The sequence below is a fragment of the Pollicipes pollicipes genome, unplaced genomic scaffold (genome assembly GCF_011947565.3).
Source record: "Pollicipes pollicipes isolate AB1234 unplaced genomic scaffold, Ppol_2.1 Scaffold_4740;HRSCAF=5597_pilon_pilon_pilon, whole genome shotgun sequence".
Taxonomy (NCBI): domain Eukaryota; kingdom Metazoa; phylum Arthropoda; class Thecostraca; order Pollicipedomorpha; family Pollicipedidae; genus Pollicipes; species Pollicipes pollicipes.
This window is the reverse complement of record NW_023596545.1, coordinates 25,315,146-25,332,233: the sequence shown is the minus strand read 5'-3', so window position 1 is coordinate 25,332,233 and position 17,088 is coordinate 25,315,146. Positions and strand designations below refer to the sequence as shown.

The window sequence follows — 17,088 nt, the reverse complement described above, 5'->3', positions numbered from 1 at the left end:
CGTTGCTCGGAGGCGCCGCGTTCGTGACGTTCACGTGAGCTCGGGCCCGGCGGCTGAGCGAGCGCCGGTGGCCATGTGCGGCTCCCACACCGCGCTCCGATGGAACGTGTTTGTTTTTGCAGCAGCGAAAAGCGGACGGCCGCACTGGTCCGGACGAACTGTTGCACCACGGCGGCGAACTACGGCCTGCTTTGCACGCGGTGGCGCAGTAGCTTTTTGGGAAAGAGCTGAGAAAGCGGACGGCCGCACTGGTCGGGACGAACTGTTGCACCACGGCGGCGAACTACGGCCCGCTTTGCACGGGGTGGCGCAGCAGCTTTTTGAGAAAGAGCTGAGAAAGCGGACAGCCGCACTGGTCGGGACGAACTGTTGCACTTCGGCGGCGAAACTACGGCCCGCTTTGCACGGGGGTGGCGCAGTAGCTTTTTGAGAAAGAGCTGAGAAAGCGGACGGCCCGCCCTGGTCGGGACGAACTGTTGCACCACGGCGGCGAACTACGGCCCGCTTTGCACGGGGTGGCGCAGCAGCTTTTTGTGGACACACAATGGCCAGGCAGCTCTCCAACTGGCGGCGACACGTTCTTCACGCCGAGAGAGCGGATCCATCTCGCAAATGAGACAGCCGTGCACCGCCTGAGAGAGCGGTGCTGAGACGAGCGAGCCGCCACCCTGTTTGATGTGGCGAGCGGTGGCGACTGCACGATACCTGTCTAGTCAGGTGTGAAGCATGGCGAAAGGTTCGATCCAACCGTGCCGCATGAATCGAAGCGTATCACATGGGCGCCGACGCGCGCCTGCACCAGAACAAGACGACATAGGCGTGGAAACCGACTCCCAATCACTCGGTTCGGTTCTCCATTTGCCACTACGTTTCTCATTGCAGCCCTTCCCCAAGTAAAGGCGCAGATGCATCCGACCTCAGTATCACCGCTCCGATGTTACGAATCTAGTGCATGCTCCACATAGCCGTGCTCAAGCTGCTAAGACAGAAGTGGCAGCCACCGTATTCAAGAGCGAACCGACCGCCACGCCCAAGAGGTCATTCTACTCCGCAAGAAAGTCAGCAGTTCGGGAGCCCAGAGCGTAGGAGGCCATGGTCTCACGCTGTCAGTGTGGACCTCAGGATCGAGCGTCTTATGCTTGCACCAGTCGGCCCTCGAGCCTCGTGTTGAAATTCAGCAGCCCTTTGACCACGCAAACAAACTTCGCAACGCCCGTTACCTTTGAAGGACGGGTTAGAACCACGGCTCATCTTCGGCAAAGGAAAAGTCATCGCTAGGTCCCATCTAGAGAAAGGGCTCAGAATCGGTACCATGCATCACGGCCTACGCGCCCTGCATGCTTGGACAGCTGAGTGGCCGGCACCGGCTCAGCAGACGCTGGCCGGCGCCGGCGCAGTCGGCTCTCTGAGAGCGGCATCCGCCCGCACGTGGCGCTAACTGGCGGCTGGGGCTCGGAAGGGACGTCAGTCCGGCCGGCGGGGCGGGGCGGGCCGACCGGGCCTCCCTCCCTCCCTCCCGCTCGGCGTAATTCAGGTCAGAGCGATGTGACCACCGATAGCCGCCGACGAAATGCCTGCTATTTGGTAGAAAGCGATAGCCACTGCTGGAGCCGGCGTCAATGGCTGACAGCCTGCCCGGACCGAGCGAAGAAGAAAGCGCGACCACTCGAGTCTGCATCTGCCCAGCGGACTCCATCTGTCCTGCCGAGGACGATCTGGGCCAAGTCTGCCCGGCTGCGAGCGAAGTTGGTTATCTGTCCAGCAGCCGTCACTCAACACGTCATTCTATCGCCTACGGCGTCCCAGCAAGATCATGCAATCGCCATAACAATGTCAGTCATCCCTCTCAGAGGTTAGAGTCTGCATCCAGCGTTGGCTCAGCGCTGACAGGGTCGACACTGCCTCCGCCGCATAGATCGACAGCAGCGCCACTGGCTGGGCTGCCCTCGTGTGTACCAAGTTGCTCCAATACCCGCTTCTTGCAGAGTCATTGTCGGCCCTCGCGGTCACGACCTACTGGCCGGCCACTGGTGGCGTCGTGCCGGCGCCGTGCCGGACCGACGCCGGCGCGACCTTCCTGCCGCCTGTCGGCTCGTCCGCTCTGTCGCGGCGGTGCCGGGCTCCAACCCTCACACCCGGCCGCCCCTGACTTGGCGGGCGGGACGAGCCGCGCGGCCGGGACGCAGGGCCGGCGCGCGCCGCCCGGGGGACGGCTCTTCCGCGTCCCGGCCGTGCCGCTGACCCCACGGCCGCGCGCCGCGCGCCGCGCCCCGCCCGATCGCCGCCGGCCGCCGAGTACCGTTTTTTAGGACTGCTGGCTATGGGCTGAACATACCGCGCGCTGCGCGCCGCCGCCGCGCCGCCGAACGGCCAGTCGGAGGTGAGGCGAGCCACGACGCCGTGCTGCAAACCCGCTGCCCCAGCGACCCAGATGTGGCGGAGCCACAGCACTGCGTCGAGGCGGCTGCTGCGCCAGGCCAGCATCAGGTGGACGATGCCACCGAATGGCACCCAGATCACCTTCATGCTGATGGACATGCGGCTGCATGAGCCGCTGCGAGCCGTGAGCGCAGCTCTGTCGCAGTGGGGCAAACGGCGCGAGGCCGGTGGGCGTTCGCCGGACGGCCGGACCGGCCGCAGAGGAGCGGTGCCGCTTCTTCGCCGGCGAGCGCCGCTGCCAGGTGCCGCTCGCAGTGCCCGGCCGCGTGACGATGACACAGTGAAAGGCCACCAGATGGCCGGCAGCGACGCTCGCCCGGTAGAAGCGGGACGCGACCACAGGCAGGCCCCGCTAAATATCAAATACAATGTGAAGCGACTCAGCTCTCAGCGAGCGGTAAGCCGCGAGCGGGGTGAAGACGGCGCAGGTCACGCTTCGGCCGGAGAGGCGGCGGCGGTCGTGGATCCGAGCATCGGACGGCGCGTAGCGGCCGGCGCGCAGTCCCCGCGCCGCCGAGCGCCGCGCTCGCCCGGCGACCGAGCAGCCGGCGCTGCTGCTGATCCAGAGCTCGCCCGTTCGGACGACAGCCCGGCCGGCCGGTGAAACGCGGCGGGCGCGAGTGGCGCGGTCGTCGGGGCTGGCGCGGCCTGAGCGTGGGATCTGGCACGGCGGCGGCGGCGGCAGCGGCGCCGCCGCCGCCCGATCGCCCCGGCCGCATCCCGGCGGCGCGGCGGCCGGCGGCCACGCCAGATGGCGGCCGGCTGAGCACTTGTCGCCTCAATGAGCGACAGCCGGTAAAGGTGCGGGCGCCGTGGAGAGACGCGCTCGGCAGCCGGCGCACACCGAACGGGCTGCACAGCGCATGGCATACGCATAGCAGCGTCGCTGAGGTGGAAGCGCGCGCTAGGCAGCTGGGTACATAGTGGAAGAAATCACGGCTAAACAAAATGAGCCGACGGCACTATTAAGTCGGCGAAACAATTTATGGCGATTGGAAATGCATGCACCAACTCAACTGGACTTAATATGGTGAAAGTTTAACAAAACTAACACGAATCAGATTATGGTCAGAATATCGATGAACAAACTGACAAAACACCACGGGGACACGCCCGCAGCCTTGACCCGCATGTAAGCTGGCTGAGATGCGAAAGTAAAACGGCGACAGGGGGTGGCAAGCTTGCCCTGAAAGGAATCTTAATGCACGACCCTGACAACATGCACGGTGCGTCCACACAACAACGTGGATGGGAACCACTAAAAAGCTCCACGCATCAAAAAAGCGCAAGGCCAGCCATTATCATTACGAAGGCAGCGTTTGCCCGCAATGGCGGCCACAGCTCATCTGCGGGGCCCTTCTCTGAAGGCCATTGTCGCAAGCCGCCGGTTTTTAAAAGATACTTCGGCGCGTAATGGACCGCCGGCGTCACGCGTCTGGGGAAATCTGCGCAAATAACTTTAACCGACCGGCGACTAATATAGCGGCGTGTCTGATCGACGTGTACACGGCGGCAATAAAACTAAAAGGGTGTGCGGTCGTTTTGGACGAAAGAGAAACCATCAATTAAGCCATTTGTGAAAAGAGGAGGACGGCAGGAGCTAGGGTGTAATCAGGTCTCTGAGATTGTGGGACAAATCAGAACTGAAGAAGTCGGAGTAGTGTGGAGGGGAGGGGGTACACAGCCTGACCTGAAAATGGCATTTTGAATGGGAAAAACGTAAAAACCGTGCATTCCAAGGGCGTAATTGGAGGGGACAAAACGCCGTTTTTTTATAATTCAGGACAATGTCCCGGGCCCCATTTCCTACGGACCAGCCTTGCCCATGCGAACGATTTAGTTCCAGATTCACCATTTCGGTCTTCCACGCAAAACCCTCCGAGCAAGATAAAAATGCAACATGAACGGTGTGTAGAGTTTAAAGCCCACGATTCAATGCCATTCTCCCGTACAATGGGCGCTAAAACGCAACGACAGCGGAAGCGGAGGAGGGGAACGGACCCATGTTTGGAAAATCGACTTTAATCATACGAAGTTGTATGGGGGGAAAAGAGGCGTAAATATTGTCTCACCATTTCTTGACAGGATCTACGATCACTGCTAGTAGGCATCCGCCAAAACTGGAGAGGCGCCACCGACTGATAACTGATTCGAGGGGATGGGGAGAATGGGGGGGGGGGGATGGCGGGCGGGACGGAGCGTACTCTATGCCCATTCATTTCATGCTCCGCTGTGGGTGTAAAAATTGGGGTAAACGTCCCTGTCATCGTCCAAGTACAGCGAGGTGTGCATCCAGGGCCGACGCTCTCCCAAAATGATCGGGGACAGTTCGGCATTCGGTCTGCGCTTTCTGAACTTTCTGACGCATTCTTAGCATGCGTCGCCTACGGCCTCCTGCTACTGCACTCATCACAGGGACAGCCACGCTACGGCACATCTAAACAAGCAAGAACTCCGGCGTGGGGAACCCACCGAGCCACGCACTTAGCAGAAGTGACCCAAAAGGTGTTACACGCGTCCATGAATATCTTGTCCTAGTACAAAACATTTTAATGGCAGCGCATCCACGCTCGAGACGATTTGTTGGAAAAGGTTGTCATCCGATCGAATACCATGTCGATGACCAGGGGGTGGCCAGAAATCGCCGCTTGGGGACTGACCACCCATCTGATGACCCAAGTACCAACTCTGGGGGAGACTTATGGTTTTGAGGCCAAAGCGTTGAAGCCATTGGCTGTGTGGATGTCGCCAGCGGGGAGTGGCTTCGGAGCAGGCAATGCTTCCCACCATTGGCGACCCACGTGATAAAGCAACGCCTCCCCATTTTGAGATGCCGCCATCATAGCAAAAAACTGAAAGTTTTTCACTCCATTGGCAATCAGATAAAAATGGACATGTTCTCAGCGCCCGTCCAATAACTACGCAGCGCGATATTGAAGGGAAAACGCTCTACACCCTCAGTCGTGGAGGTGGCTGGGGCGAAGGGGCCCGTAGGTGTAGGCAAGCGTTTCGCCAAAGAGGAAGAAACTTGCCTGAGGGGCTCCATGGTTTAACATAGCGCTTTCGACTTATCTTTCTTGTCGGACTTAGCCCACCAGTTTTACAAAGAGACCCACCACAAATCAGTAAATGACCATCCAGGGACCACCAATATAGGGGCCATCCAGGGACCGCCGATCCAGGGACCTCAGACGACTTCGGAAATTTGTTAAAAGCTCAGTCATCATTCTCGCATTTAAAATTCTCACGGAGCAACACAAAAACAAGCATTTTTACGTGCTATTCAGGCGTCTCGAAGGGACTCAACGGGTCCTCCAGCTCTCCGGGACCGGAAAAGCGACCGACTCTCCAGCCTTTGAGTTTGGCTACGTCTTTGAGCGCAGGACCACCACAAAGATTGGTTGGCAAAATTTCATTCCAATGAATAGCGGTTTGTGTCCTCTGTTGCTACTCATTGGTATGTAACTGACAAACATCCAGGCTAGATGGAGACTTGACATGTTCTTAGCGTTATTTTCGTGATGGGCCAGGCATCACGATCTTTTGCGGGTTCTAAAAGTGCAAGGGATAGCCACATAAATCATGATGCGGCAACATTGCCTCGTGCGCGCCTTCAAATATCTTATCTGTCTTGCCGGCCAACAAATTACGTAACTATCTGTCCTACCTGACTGCGGCTCACCATTGTTGCATCAGCATAGCGGTCAGAAAAAAATACCTGTTGTAAAGCAGCTTCCAGCATTTATGATACGAAATGGATCGGACTGAGCTCATACGGCCGTTTAACCGAGCTATTCGCGCGCCCCATATATTCCACACGCTCTCCGCCCACTTTCCGTCGTCTGCTGCAAATGTGCATGCACCAATTCCGCTAGATAAGCCTTAATCCATCATAATTGTCAGGCGCACAACTTCACACACTTTCGAGAAATTGTACAAGATGTATCTTCCTAGCATTGCCTCATCATCTAGATTCTTAATCCTAATAGGAGTTGAACTGTGCAAGAAATACATGTAACATTCGTTTCGTTATTGGTTTTTGCAATCACGTGGCCAATTCAGTGCACGGAAGACATACATGGCGCTCTGCAGACTTACCAGCTTTGGGAGATGCTCCTTGCTTTCGTGTATAGTCCTGTATTGTGACCATCTCACGGAGGGCGTAGAGTTTGTTCTCGCATTTGCACATTTTCTCACGAGCAGTAACCCTTCGAACAGGCTACGCACCCGACCCGCCGCGGCGTTCGCCATGTCGAGGACTGAGCGGTGCCCACGAAAATTTTCGCCACATGATCGTTTGAGAAGCTGTCGGTAGATGTCACTAGCTACTATGGGCATGTATAGAAATATTCGATTTTCAGTATGCAGAAAAAATGCGTCAATACCGATTTTATATGAGCATAAATTTATTTTTTTGCAGACTGAAATGATGTTTGAGATGGTTTGACTTGTCTAGCATCAAAATATGAAGTATAAATATTTATTTTTAATAGTTGTTGATGATTTTTCTGAAGTACATATATGGCTAATAAGGTGATATGAAATGGCGCTATTAGCGCTGGCTCTGGAAACGCGTGTTTACGGCTTGTTAATAACGTTTTTCTGAGAAAAAGAAAACGTGTTGCGGGTCGATAGTGAAGTCACGTTGCGTTTGGAGTTCGTATTGTATTTGGTGGTAAATCTTTGTGAAATCTGATTGTGTTCTTGGATAATGTCTTTTCGAACCATGGCGTCAATTTTAATGCAGTGTGAAAGATTTGTGGATTCTGTTGCGGTCTTCATTTTTAAAAATCTAACGAGTAAGTGCCGTAATTCCCTGCGTTCTTTTTTTTCAAACCAGCAGTTGCATGCATTCATCATTCTGTAGCTTTAAATGGAATGAGATATGCTTGGTTCAAGTTAAGTTTGGTTATTAACCAGCATGCACAATACTGCACATTTTGACAAGACCTTGTTGAAACGGAGTTGGGGCAACAATTATTATTTGGGGCGAGTCTTGGAAATTGTTGGGCAGGAAGTCCTCAATTTGGGTTCGTGACATTGCTCTGGAGCAGCTGGTGGAAGCTTGGAATATGTCTTGAGGAGGGTCAGAGACCACAGAAACCACAAAATGTACTGAGATGCACAAAATAAAGCATTGGTAATTGAAATAGGCAGAAGTTGCCCTAAGACTGAATGTTCCGCATTTGTCAGGTTTTCAACTGCTGTCATGCTCTTAGGCATGTCTTTTTTAAACTTACTGCACAAGATTGTTTCTATTGTAGTTGTGTTAAGCATATGGCATGGTAGTGATAGCATGAGAAAATTGAGGTACATCTCTAATGTCATGTGGATCAGCACAAATCTCATAAATTACTCATAAATGATTAAAGCTGATCTTAAGTATGTGCATTCTGTTATGCTTGAACTCCTAAAAACATTATTAGAAAGTTATGTAGAGCAGTGTTAGTGTATGTTACAAAGAATCCTTTAGTTTGTATGATTTTGGACCAAAATAGCCATCTTGAAGATCAGTTGGTGTGGTCCACAGCCATGCTATTATTAAAACCTGAACACTTCTAGCTTCTGAGCTCCGTGTCTGTGAAGAGGAGCATAATATTTTAGGTGATACTTATTTAGGGTTCCCAAGCATCCATGATGCCATGAAAAGTCACTTAAATCCTGAGATTTGGTCATCAATGCAGTGGTGATAAAGGACAAGAAATATATGTGTGTGTGTGTATATATGTATATATATATATATATATATATGTATATATATATATATGTATATATATATGTATATATATGTATATATATATATATATATATATATATATATATATATATATATATATGATTGTTGAGTTGTCATATCCCATATGGGTTAGCTCATTTCATCATATCTGATGCTTGTTTTGATGTCTTTCAATGTGAAGCATTTCATTTGATTGCTGTATGGATTGAGAATGTACCCATGTGTATGAACATATTATGATTATTTGTGAACTGGAATGTCATGATATGTGGTAAGAGCAGCTTCCTGAAGCTTACATTAGTTGCATCTTCAAAAGTTTTTATTGTTAATTTTGGAAACCACATCTGTTAACTGTTTTCTGCAAGAGGAAGTGAAAGTGGCTTGCTTGATAGTAAGGCCTCAGATGCTTTTCATTTGACTTGGTTTGTGATATGCCTAATTTGTAGCATATGTCAATATTCAACTAAAAAGGAAAGATGGAATTAATTATAATTACTGGGGTGCCACAATGATGGCAAAAAAGGAAATGAAAACCTATGAATAGATAAATGGCCGACACCCCTGAGACTTAATATTGTTCACCTCAATCACCATTTTGCAAAGCAGCCTTCATGAACTAACTTTGTGATTGAAGACTGAAACAGTTGTATTGTGCAGAAATAAACTAAAAAATGGACTCCCCACACCAACATAACTACTAACTTACTGGTGAGCAAATGATTTAGACTGGTGCACTAATCTGTGGACACCAGAAGATGCCGTGACTTGTTTAGATAATGAAGGCCATTTAAGAATGCTTTGGTATTTTACCAGCATGGCTAAAAGCATCAAACTGATGATTTCTTATGTCTTGTGAAATTGCATTTGTAACATTGCATCCAGCAACTACCAGTCAGCTTCACATGGACTTCACATGGAATTCACATGTTTATTGGTCATGGGAAACTGTTTTGTTATTTGCATAAAGTGTTTTTTATTTATTTGTAGAATGGTTTACAGAACATACCTTTTTATTCATTTGTATGATATTCAAGTTTGAAACAATCTTGCAGGTTATAGATATAGTGCTGATCTACTTAGCATTATGCTTGATTGGCAAAGAATTGCCCCATGTTATGAATAATTTTTGGCTATGTAAAACATGGTAAGGATATGTGGTATTTTCTACTTCAATATTGTGATATTGTTTCTTTGCTGCTTGCCATCCTTGCCCTGTTCTGTAATACAGTCCTGAACCATCCATTTGGCAAAGGTAAGAGAATGCAGGGCTTGCTTATTTCTCCCCAAAAAGTTGTTTGTCTGTCCTGACCAAATAATTGGCAGTTAGCTGGAAGGCATCTGTGAAGGGTCAGTTGGTTATTGGGCTAGAGCATGCTGCTTCTTTGCATGGCTTGAGTGTGGTCTTCTGTTATCCCAGCTGGCAAAAAGGCTGGACACATAGTTTCCCATTGAATGGGGGTGCGACAATAAATATTGTGGCGTCCAGGTATATACAAGAAGCTCTCCTAGTGTGTACTCTATACTTGTACCTACAATGGGTAAGCATGCCACACAAGCATACAAAGTGTTCAGAAAATACATTTGAAGGTGTATTCATAGCCCACATTTATGAAAGTTATGCATAACACATATGACACTGATTCAACACGCAATGCTGCGTCCGAAGTGCCGTGATTGCAGTTCTGCACAATAACTGATCGCGTCGTGCCCTCAGACGGCTTCGGGCCGCCGGCGGCGCTCGCCGTGGCCGGTGGCGCTGCGTGGCGGCCGCCGGTGCTGCCACCTGCCGAGGCCGACGACGGCCTGCTGTGGGCGGTGCCAAAGCACCGCCGCACTGTGGAGCGTCGCACCACGCGCCGCTTTGGCGCCGAGAACTGGCCCAACGGACGCAAGTTGATACAGCCCAAGCGCGGCCTGTTACTGTGTTTCAAGTGCGGTGGCCACCACCTCCCCGGCATGCTGTGCAGTGAGTGGCTCCCTGCCTCCTTTGGACCCCTGAAAGCGCTTCACTTTCGGTTGTTGGCTACATAGCCAGGACTGATATGCCTGATTTATTTGGATACACCAGAGGTGCTGTGTACAGCATAGTTTCATCGCACTTTGGCTTCGATTGGCAGAAACATTCACAAGCGCTTCTGCCGCGTGCTTGCCGACCCAGCCCTCGGGCCTAGAGCCGCGCTCCGCCTGCTGGCCCCGCTAACGCCGCCGTCCGCGCCGCCAGTGACCTGCTACAGTCGCGTGATGGAGGAGACGCGCGAGATGCAACGCGCCGTGGCCGCCGACCAGGGCCTGCAGCCGCCCGACCGCGAGGTGGCGGTGGTGTACCGGGGCGAGCGCGAGACAGTCGACGAGCAGCGGGCGCAGGTGAGACACCGGCACGTCAGCAAGGCTGGCACCGGAACATCAGTCACAGGCAACGCCATGTGACGGCTGCGTTGTGGCGGCTCATCATGCTCTGCATACAGTCTGTGGTGCTCTGTTTTCGGAATAGCGCTGATAAATGACATGCTAATGTTGTGGCACACATGGCTTAGACGTATGAAGTGAGCACTGTAAAGACCAGAGCACTTGGCTTTGCTTTCTGCGTACCTTTTGACCCATCCGCAAGGGCCCCTAGCCAGGGAGTAATGTGCAGTGTTCTATATGATACCTAGTGCGTCGCACGCCATCTGTGGCATGTGATGGCTTCAGGATCCATGAGTTCTCAAGACGGCCGCCGTCTTTGTGCCGACGTTGGTTTACACATGAGGCCATTTTGTGCCACAGATCAACGCGGATTTAATTTGACTTGCGCATGTTTTCACTACTAGATAGTTCAAAGTTTAGTGTATTTGCAAAAGCAGTGAGTTTGACTGGCTTTGGTGAGGAGTGTAGGAAAATAGCCCCCCGTTGTCCAGCGCGGTCTGCGCCTGTCGCTGATGTGGTACTCTCTGTGTGCAGACGGTTGCGGCTGGTGGAGCTACCCAAGGAACGGCCGCAGTGGTTCAGTAAGAACCTCTCGCAGAAGGTGACGCCGCCGCCGGTCGAGACGGCGGCCGTCAAGCCCTCGGACCTGGGCTGAGAGAGCGGGCGCTGCCGCGACTCTGGCCGACCAGCGGCCGTCTGATCCCGGCCTGATCCGCGCAGGCGGCGGTGCGGGGGTCGCATCCACGGGCCGGAGCGAGAGATAAGGGCGTGGTGGCACCCGCTTGGCTGCCTCAGCCCGGCCCGCCGCGTGCCGTCTGGTGCTCGTAGTTGGTGTGTGACCGTGTCCACTGGCCCGGGATCAGACGAGGCGAGGGGCGAGAGGTTCGCTGTGTATGCAGGACGACGCTAAGAAGGCGTTCGGAATTGGTGATGTGAGTTAGGAGAGCAGTGATTGGCTAGTGTGAGTTAGCTTTGCTGAATGGTCGTGCTGTGTTAATAAAGGCTTACCTTTGTAACGTCGTGGTTTTCCCTGATTGTAACATGTCGACTGGTTCGCTCAAAATCTTTAGAATGGAAGCGATGTCACAAGAATAAGTAAACCGTTTCATGAGGACTTCAGCGAAATGAATCCTTATGGGATTAGGCCTACCGAACATTGCTTTAGATCCAGATACACGAAAGCCTGCAACATTTGTTTCTCACAGGTACAGCTTTTTCATCGCGGGGAGTTCGCCCTTTATAGCGTAATGATTCCATGAGTGTTAGCCATATTATTGGCAGAACGGTTGCACGCTTTCAACAAAAATGAAACCCACTCGGTAACAGCATTGCCCTTTTCGTGACCTTCCTTCGTGACGCTACGAAGTAAAACACTACTCGCGATTACTTGGAGCTGCAGTGCCACCTGGCGATAGTGTAGAGGGATGACGAAAGGTGTTTTCAATTATGCTGGTGTTGTGACGCATGATGTTACGGCCAAGGGTATAGCACCCAAGTGTCAGTCAGCTTTGTCGTCCGCGATTTGTCGGGTTCGAAAACCTTTATGAATGTTCGTTGTTCTAGGACATGTAAAATTAGTTGGACAGCCTAGCAGGTGCAGTCACTGCGCCCGGCGAACCACGTGTTACTCGACTCAGTGCCACAAACGCCGCATTTTTCATTGGCACATGCAGAACCAGTTTTGCAAAATCAAGCCTTCGTGTGCAGTAATTGAGGAACATTGGCGGGTCGTGATCAACATGCGATTGTTTTGTAACGTGCCCGCAGCCCGCCATCACGAGAAACGGGGGGTGGAACTGACCAAAAGACAGCGGCTTACGCCTTCTCTTATCTCGTGCGTTCACCCAGCGATGGTATTTGCTCACTTAAAGAAAGCGATTCGCATATCAAAGATGTATTCTTGCGGAAATGAACACATCCGACTGTCTTGTCTTGGTGCCGCACCGTCCGCTGTCCCTGTTGTTGAGAGCGTAAGTAGCAAAAAGAAGGCAGCACGTTCTGATCTGAGACAATTTGTTGTAGCCACTCTTTGAAAAGCGAAGCACGTCGTGAAATCGGTAGCCCGTGAGATGTAATTTGACGGCGTTCTCAGGCCTTTCCAACTTATCCAGTACCCTTGCTCTCGTTGTGACGCACGCGTCTGGTTTTTATGGGTACTTGAAGTGAATTCCACGGCCTGGTCCGGATGACAGCAAACATCCTGCTTACTGGAAGTGTCACCAATGACTAGATTTGCAAATGGGTACGTACTAAACAGATAACCCCGCCATGCCCACGCCATTCATTGTTAGCACAGCCATAAAAAGCAGCCTTGGTAGATCTGCACGCATACTTGTCTCAAGCGGAGCCTCACGAAGGCGGGCAAATCGCGAACACAACAAAGAGATCTTAATAGAAATGCAGAGATCAGCACTTGGCGGCTTAGTACTCCTCCCCTTCGCCCCTCGGCTTCGGCCGAGTCCACTCCGACCCTCCTCGTAGTCCTTCTCCAGAGCGGCCAGATCCTCGCGCGCCTCGGAGAACTCGCCCTCCTCCATGCCCCTCGCCGACGGTACCAGTGCACGAAGGCGCGCTTGGCGTACATCAGGTCGAACTTGTGGTCGAGGCGGGCCCAGGCCTCGGCGATGGCGGTGGTGTTGGAGAGCATGCAGACGGCGCGCTGCACCTTGGCCAGGTCGCCGCCGGGCACCACCGTCGGCGGCTGGTAGTTAATGCCCTACCTTGAAGCCGGTCGGGCACCAGTCGACGAACTGGATGGTGGCGCTTGGTCTTGATGGCAGCGATGGCGGCGTTGACGTCCTTGGGCACGACGTCGCCGCGGTACAGCATGCAGCAAGCCATGTATTTTGCCGTGGCGTGGGTCGCACTTGACCATCTGGTGGCCGGCTCGAAGCAGGCCGTTGGTGATCTCGCTCACAGACAGCTGCTCGTGTAGGCCTTCTCGCCGAGATGACCGGCGCGTAGGTGGCCAGCGGGAAGTGGATGCGCGGGTACGGCACCAGGTTGGTCTGGAACTCGGTCAGGTCAACGTTGAGGGCGCCGTCGAAGCGGAGCGAGGCGGGATGGAGGAGACGATCTGGCCGATCAGCCGGTTCAGGTTCGTGTACGACGGACGCTCGATGTCCAGGTTACGGCGGGCAGATGTCGTAGATGGCCTCGTTGTCGACCATGAAGGCGCAGTCCGAGTGCTCCCAGCGTTGGTGTGAGTGGTCAGGATCGAGTTGTAGGGCTCGACCACGGGCCGTGGCGATCTGTGGCGCCGGGTAGATGGCGAACTCGAGCTTCGACTTCTTGCCGTAGTCGGACGCTGAGCCGCTCCATCAGCAGCGAGGTGAAGCCAGAGCCGGTGCCGCCGCCGAACGAGTGGACGATCAGGAAGCCCTGCAGACCTGAGTGAAGGAAATGACGATCGATTCAACATCTGCTTGATTCTTAGGGTCCACTCGTTTCATCGGTAACGACACAAGCATGTTAACCCAGCTCTTGCGTAAGTCCAAAGCTTTCGTTTAAGTCCGATTAGCATGAACGGCCTACAGCAATGCAAAAATTTGTGTCGTCCTGACAGCAGCACATTGCAGACGAACCTACAGTTTCAGATCACTCCTCCCTCTCACATAAGCCAATTTCATCTCGAGGTGGCCAGTGCAGGCGATTCTTCGGTAGCTCCCTGACATCGGTTTTTTGCGGTCGAACACTCACCCGTGCACTGGTCCGCCAGCTTTCTGATCCGATCCAGAACGATATCCACGATCTCCTTGCCGATGGTTGTAGTGCCTCGTGCGTAGTTGTTGGCCGCGTCCTCCTTGCCCGTAATCAGCTGTTCAGGGGTGAAATAGCTGCCTGTAGGTGCCCTGTGCGGATCTCGTCTGCGGAACCGTCATCCGTTTACTCTTCGGCTGGATGGTAGAACGCACACAGACCATGGACTTCGGCTCGGGTCGCATGCGCCATTATTTCTAGTACTCAAACAAACACGCATCGACCGTAGCGTTGGAGTACACAATAACCAGTAACCTGTCCCAAAGGACCACAGCTCAATACTTGCCGATAGTGAGGATATAGGTCGCAATTTTGCTCGCACAATCGCACATACCCTTTGGCACGGTTCCTGGACAAAGCAAACTAATCGCCAGTGGTGACAAAGTACGCGTTCACGGATTTCGAGGCCACAATAACCCCTATCTCATATAAAGCGAAGCACACACCACTCCCAGAGGGCTCTGGGCTGGCCGTCTCCCGAGGGACAACAGAGCACTGGTCGATAACTGTCAGAACAGTCGATAAACTTGTCGATAACTCAGAATTTCGCAGCCCTCTCCCAAGGAACAGCGTAGCACTTACCTATCACGGAAGGCTCTAAGTCGACAAACACGGCGCGCGGCACATGCTTGCCAGCCCCGGTCTCGGCGAAGAAGGTGTTGAAGCTGTCGTCACCTCCGCCGATGGTTTTGTCGGAGGGCATCTGGCCGTCCGGCTGGATGCCGTGCTCGAGGCAGTAGAGCTCCCAACAGGCGTTGCCCATCTGGCAGCCCGCCTGGCCCACGTGGACGGAGATGCATTCGCGCTGCCGGACAGAGAGCACGTCGTTAAGAGGTGCAAGCATCCATTGGCATTGTGGTTCAGTTGAATGGCTGAGAACATGGGCTGTTCAGCCCTAGCACACTGGTGAGGGACAGCCAGCACTGTTCAGCAGAAACTGTGCTATGAATCTAATGCATGTTACGCAGTCGTGTCAGCCCAAACTTCACGCCCATCTGCCGTACCTCGAGAGCGAGGGACGCTCAGCTAGCGCCTGTCAGCTGACCTTTGAGCGTTGACGGAGCTAAGCAAATAACACATTCAGCGGATGAGCTCAGTCACCCTCGTAATGACAGTCTGTATTCTCGCACAACCATTCTTCCAGAACGCGGCAATTTCAAAAGCAATTTTGCCGGAAAACAATCTGCAAATGGACTCCATGCCAGTCTCCATAGCTTGTTGATCCGAGCTTGTATTCAGGTTGCCGGGTGCATGGCTGCAAGGCATTGCATGCAGTTCGGAGCGAAACCCGGTAGGTGCCTACTGGCTACTGGCGTAGGCTTTATGCCACGAGCTCCAGGGCGCTGCAAGCACTCGTGATTACCGGATGTCAGGCATACAGTCATGGGCCACGTGACCACCGCCCCACTGGGAGTGCATTGGCATCTCGGTTTCCGACCAGTTGGTTGGTTTAGTCCAATGCATTCTCATCTTCTTGCCACGTCCAGCCGCCATCACCTCGGAGTAGCATTCACGCAACTACTCAACCCCGCATCCCCATCGCCTGCTCCCCGTACCGACCCCTCCCGCTCCGTTGGCCGCCCGCCTCGGCGCCCTGGGCCCGCCCGTCGCGCCGCGCGCAGCCATGGCCGGGACCGGCGCCGCGGCCGTCCAGGGCTGCGGGGCGTCGCCGTGACCAGCTGCCGGCCGTATTGATCTGACGGCGTGACTCAGGTCCGGTCGATGCCGGCTGTCGCTGACGCGGCTGGGACGGGCGGCGCCGGCCATGGACCGCTGTCTGGCGCTACGCCGGCCGGCCGGCCAACAACGGCGAGTCGGAGGGTCGGGGCCTCTGGCGGGGCCGACGGTCGGAAGGCTGTGACAGGGGCTGTCTGGCGGGGACCTGAAGCAGCACCTCAGCCCACTCGCGGGGCCTCTGGCGGGGCCGAGGGTCAGGAGGCTGTGACAGGGGCGGTCTGGCGGGGATCTGAAGCGGCACCTCTGGCCACTCGCGGGGCCTCTGGCGGGCCTGACGGTCAGGAGACTGTGACAGGGGCGGTCTGGCAAGGGATGAAGCGGCATCTCCGGACACTCGGGGTGGGACGGGGGGGGGGGGGTCTCTGGCGGGGCTGACAGCGAATACTGTGACAGGGGCCACCGGGCGGGTGATCTGAGCCGACACCTTTGGCCAGACAGCCATGGCCAGAGAGCCATGCTGATACAGCGATCGACAGACTCGGATAGTTACAGCCGTCTACGAGTATCTGACCGCGGACACAGTTCATGCATGCATGACAGATATCCCGACAAGGATCATCGAGCAACGTCCGTTTCAGCGCCCTTGCGGTATGGACCGCTTATCGAAGGACTCAAGGACAGTGACCGCTCATCGGCGATTTTCGGAACACGGCTCTCTGAACCAGCCATTACCGGCCAGTCACAGCATTTTTGTGACAGGCCGTGGACGGCGATCGCTTTCTCGCCAGCCCCGCTCACGGGCCGTGGTTCAGGTGAGACTAGTGGATCAGGCTGACAGCGACCGCTGTATGGGGCACCCCCAAGCAGTCGCTGGTCCTTGGGTCACAGCGTGCTGCCAGCCTGCGTCTCGCTTCGTCAGTGCGCAAGCAGGAGCGCGGCGACATGGCTCGTTTATGGGATACAGACGCCTTCAGCACGCCACTGGTATGGATTACCATGCCAGCTTGTACCATCGGTAAAACGCGCTTTCTGTTCCCTTTGTCTTCACAGCATTTCAGAGTAAAAAAAAC

General features: G+C 54.0%; 2 protein-coding genes and 1 pseudogene across 2 annotated transcripts in view; 1 reads left to right on the top strand and 2 right to left on the bottom strand.

The window, feature by feature from the left end:
* LOC119098093 (decaprenyl-diphosphate synthase subunit 1-like) overlaps positions 1 to 6,718 on the bottom strand; it is a 34,872-nt gene extending 28,154 nt beyond the window's left edge. Inside the window, exon 1 of the mRNA XM_037221021.1 lies at positions 6,538 to 6,718. Within this exon, the coding sequence (XP_037076916.1) occupies positions 6,538 to 6,690 (153 nt within the window). The 5' untranslated portion in view covers positions 6,691 to 6,718. The remainder of the gene's footprint in view (positions 1 to 6,537) is intronic.
* A 3,216-nt stretch (positions 6,719 to 9,934) lies between these two features.
* Positions 9,935 to 11,592, top strand: LOC119098092 (39S ribosomal protein L32, mitochondrial-like; the record flags this gene model as incomplete). The annotated part of the gene is made up of 3 exons (XM_037221020.1): positions 9,935 to 10,142; positions 10,398 to 10,551; positions 11,117 to 11,592. Coding segments are annotated over 3 exons (483 nt in total), but the record flags the coding sequence as incomplete, so codon positions are not given.
* Positions 11,593 to 12,860: 1,268 nt separating this feature from the next.
* LOC119098602 (tubulin alpha-3 chain-like) lies at positions 12,861 to 15,134 on the bottom strand (annotated as a pseudogene).
* Between the last annotated feature and the right edge of the window lie 1,954 nt (positions 15,135 to 17,088).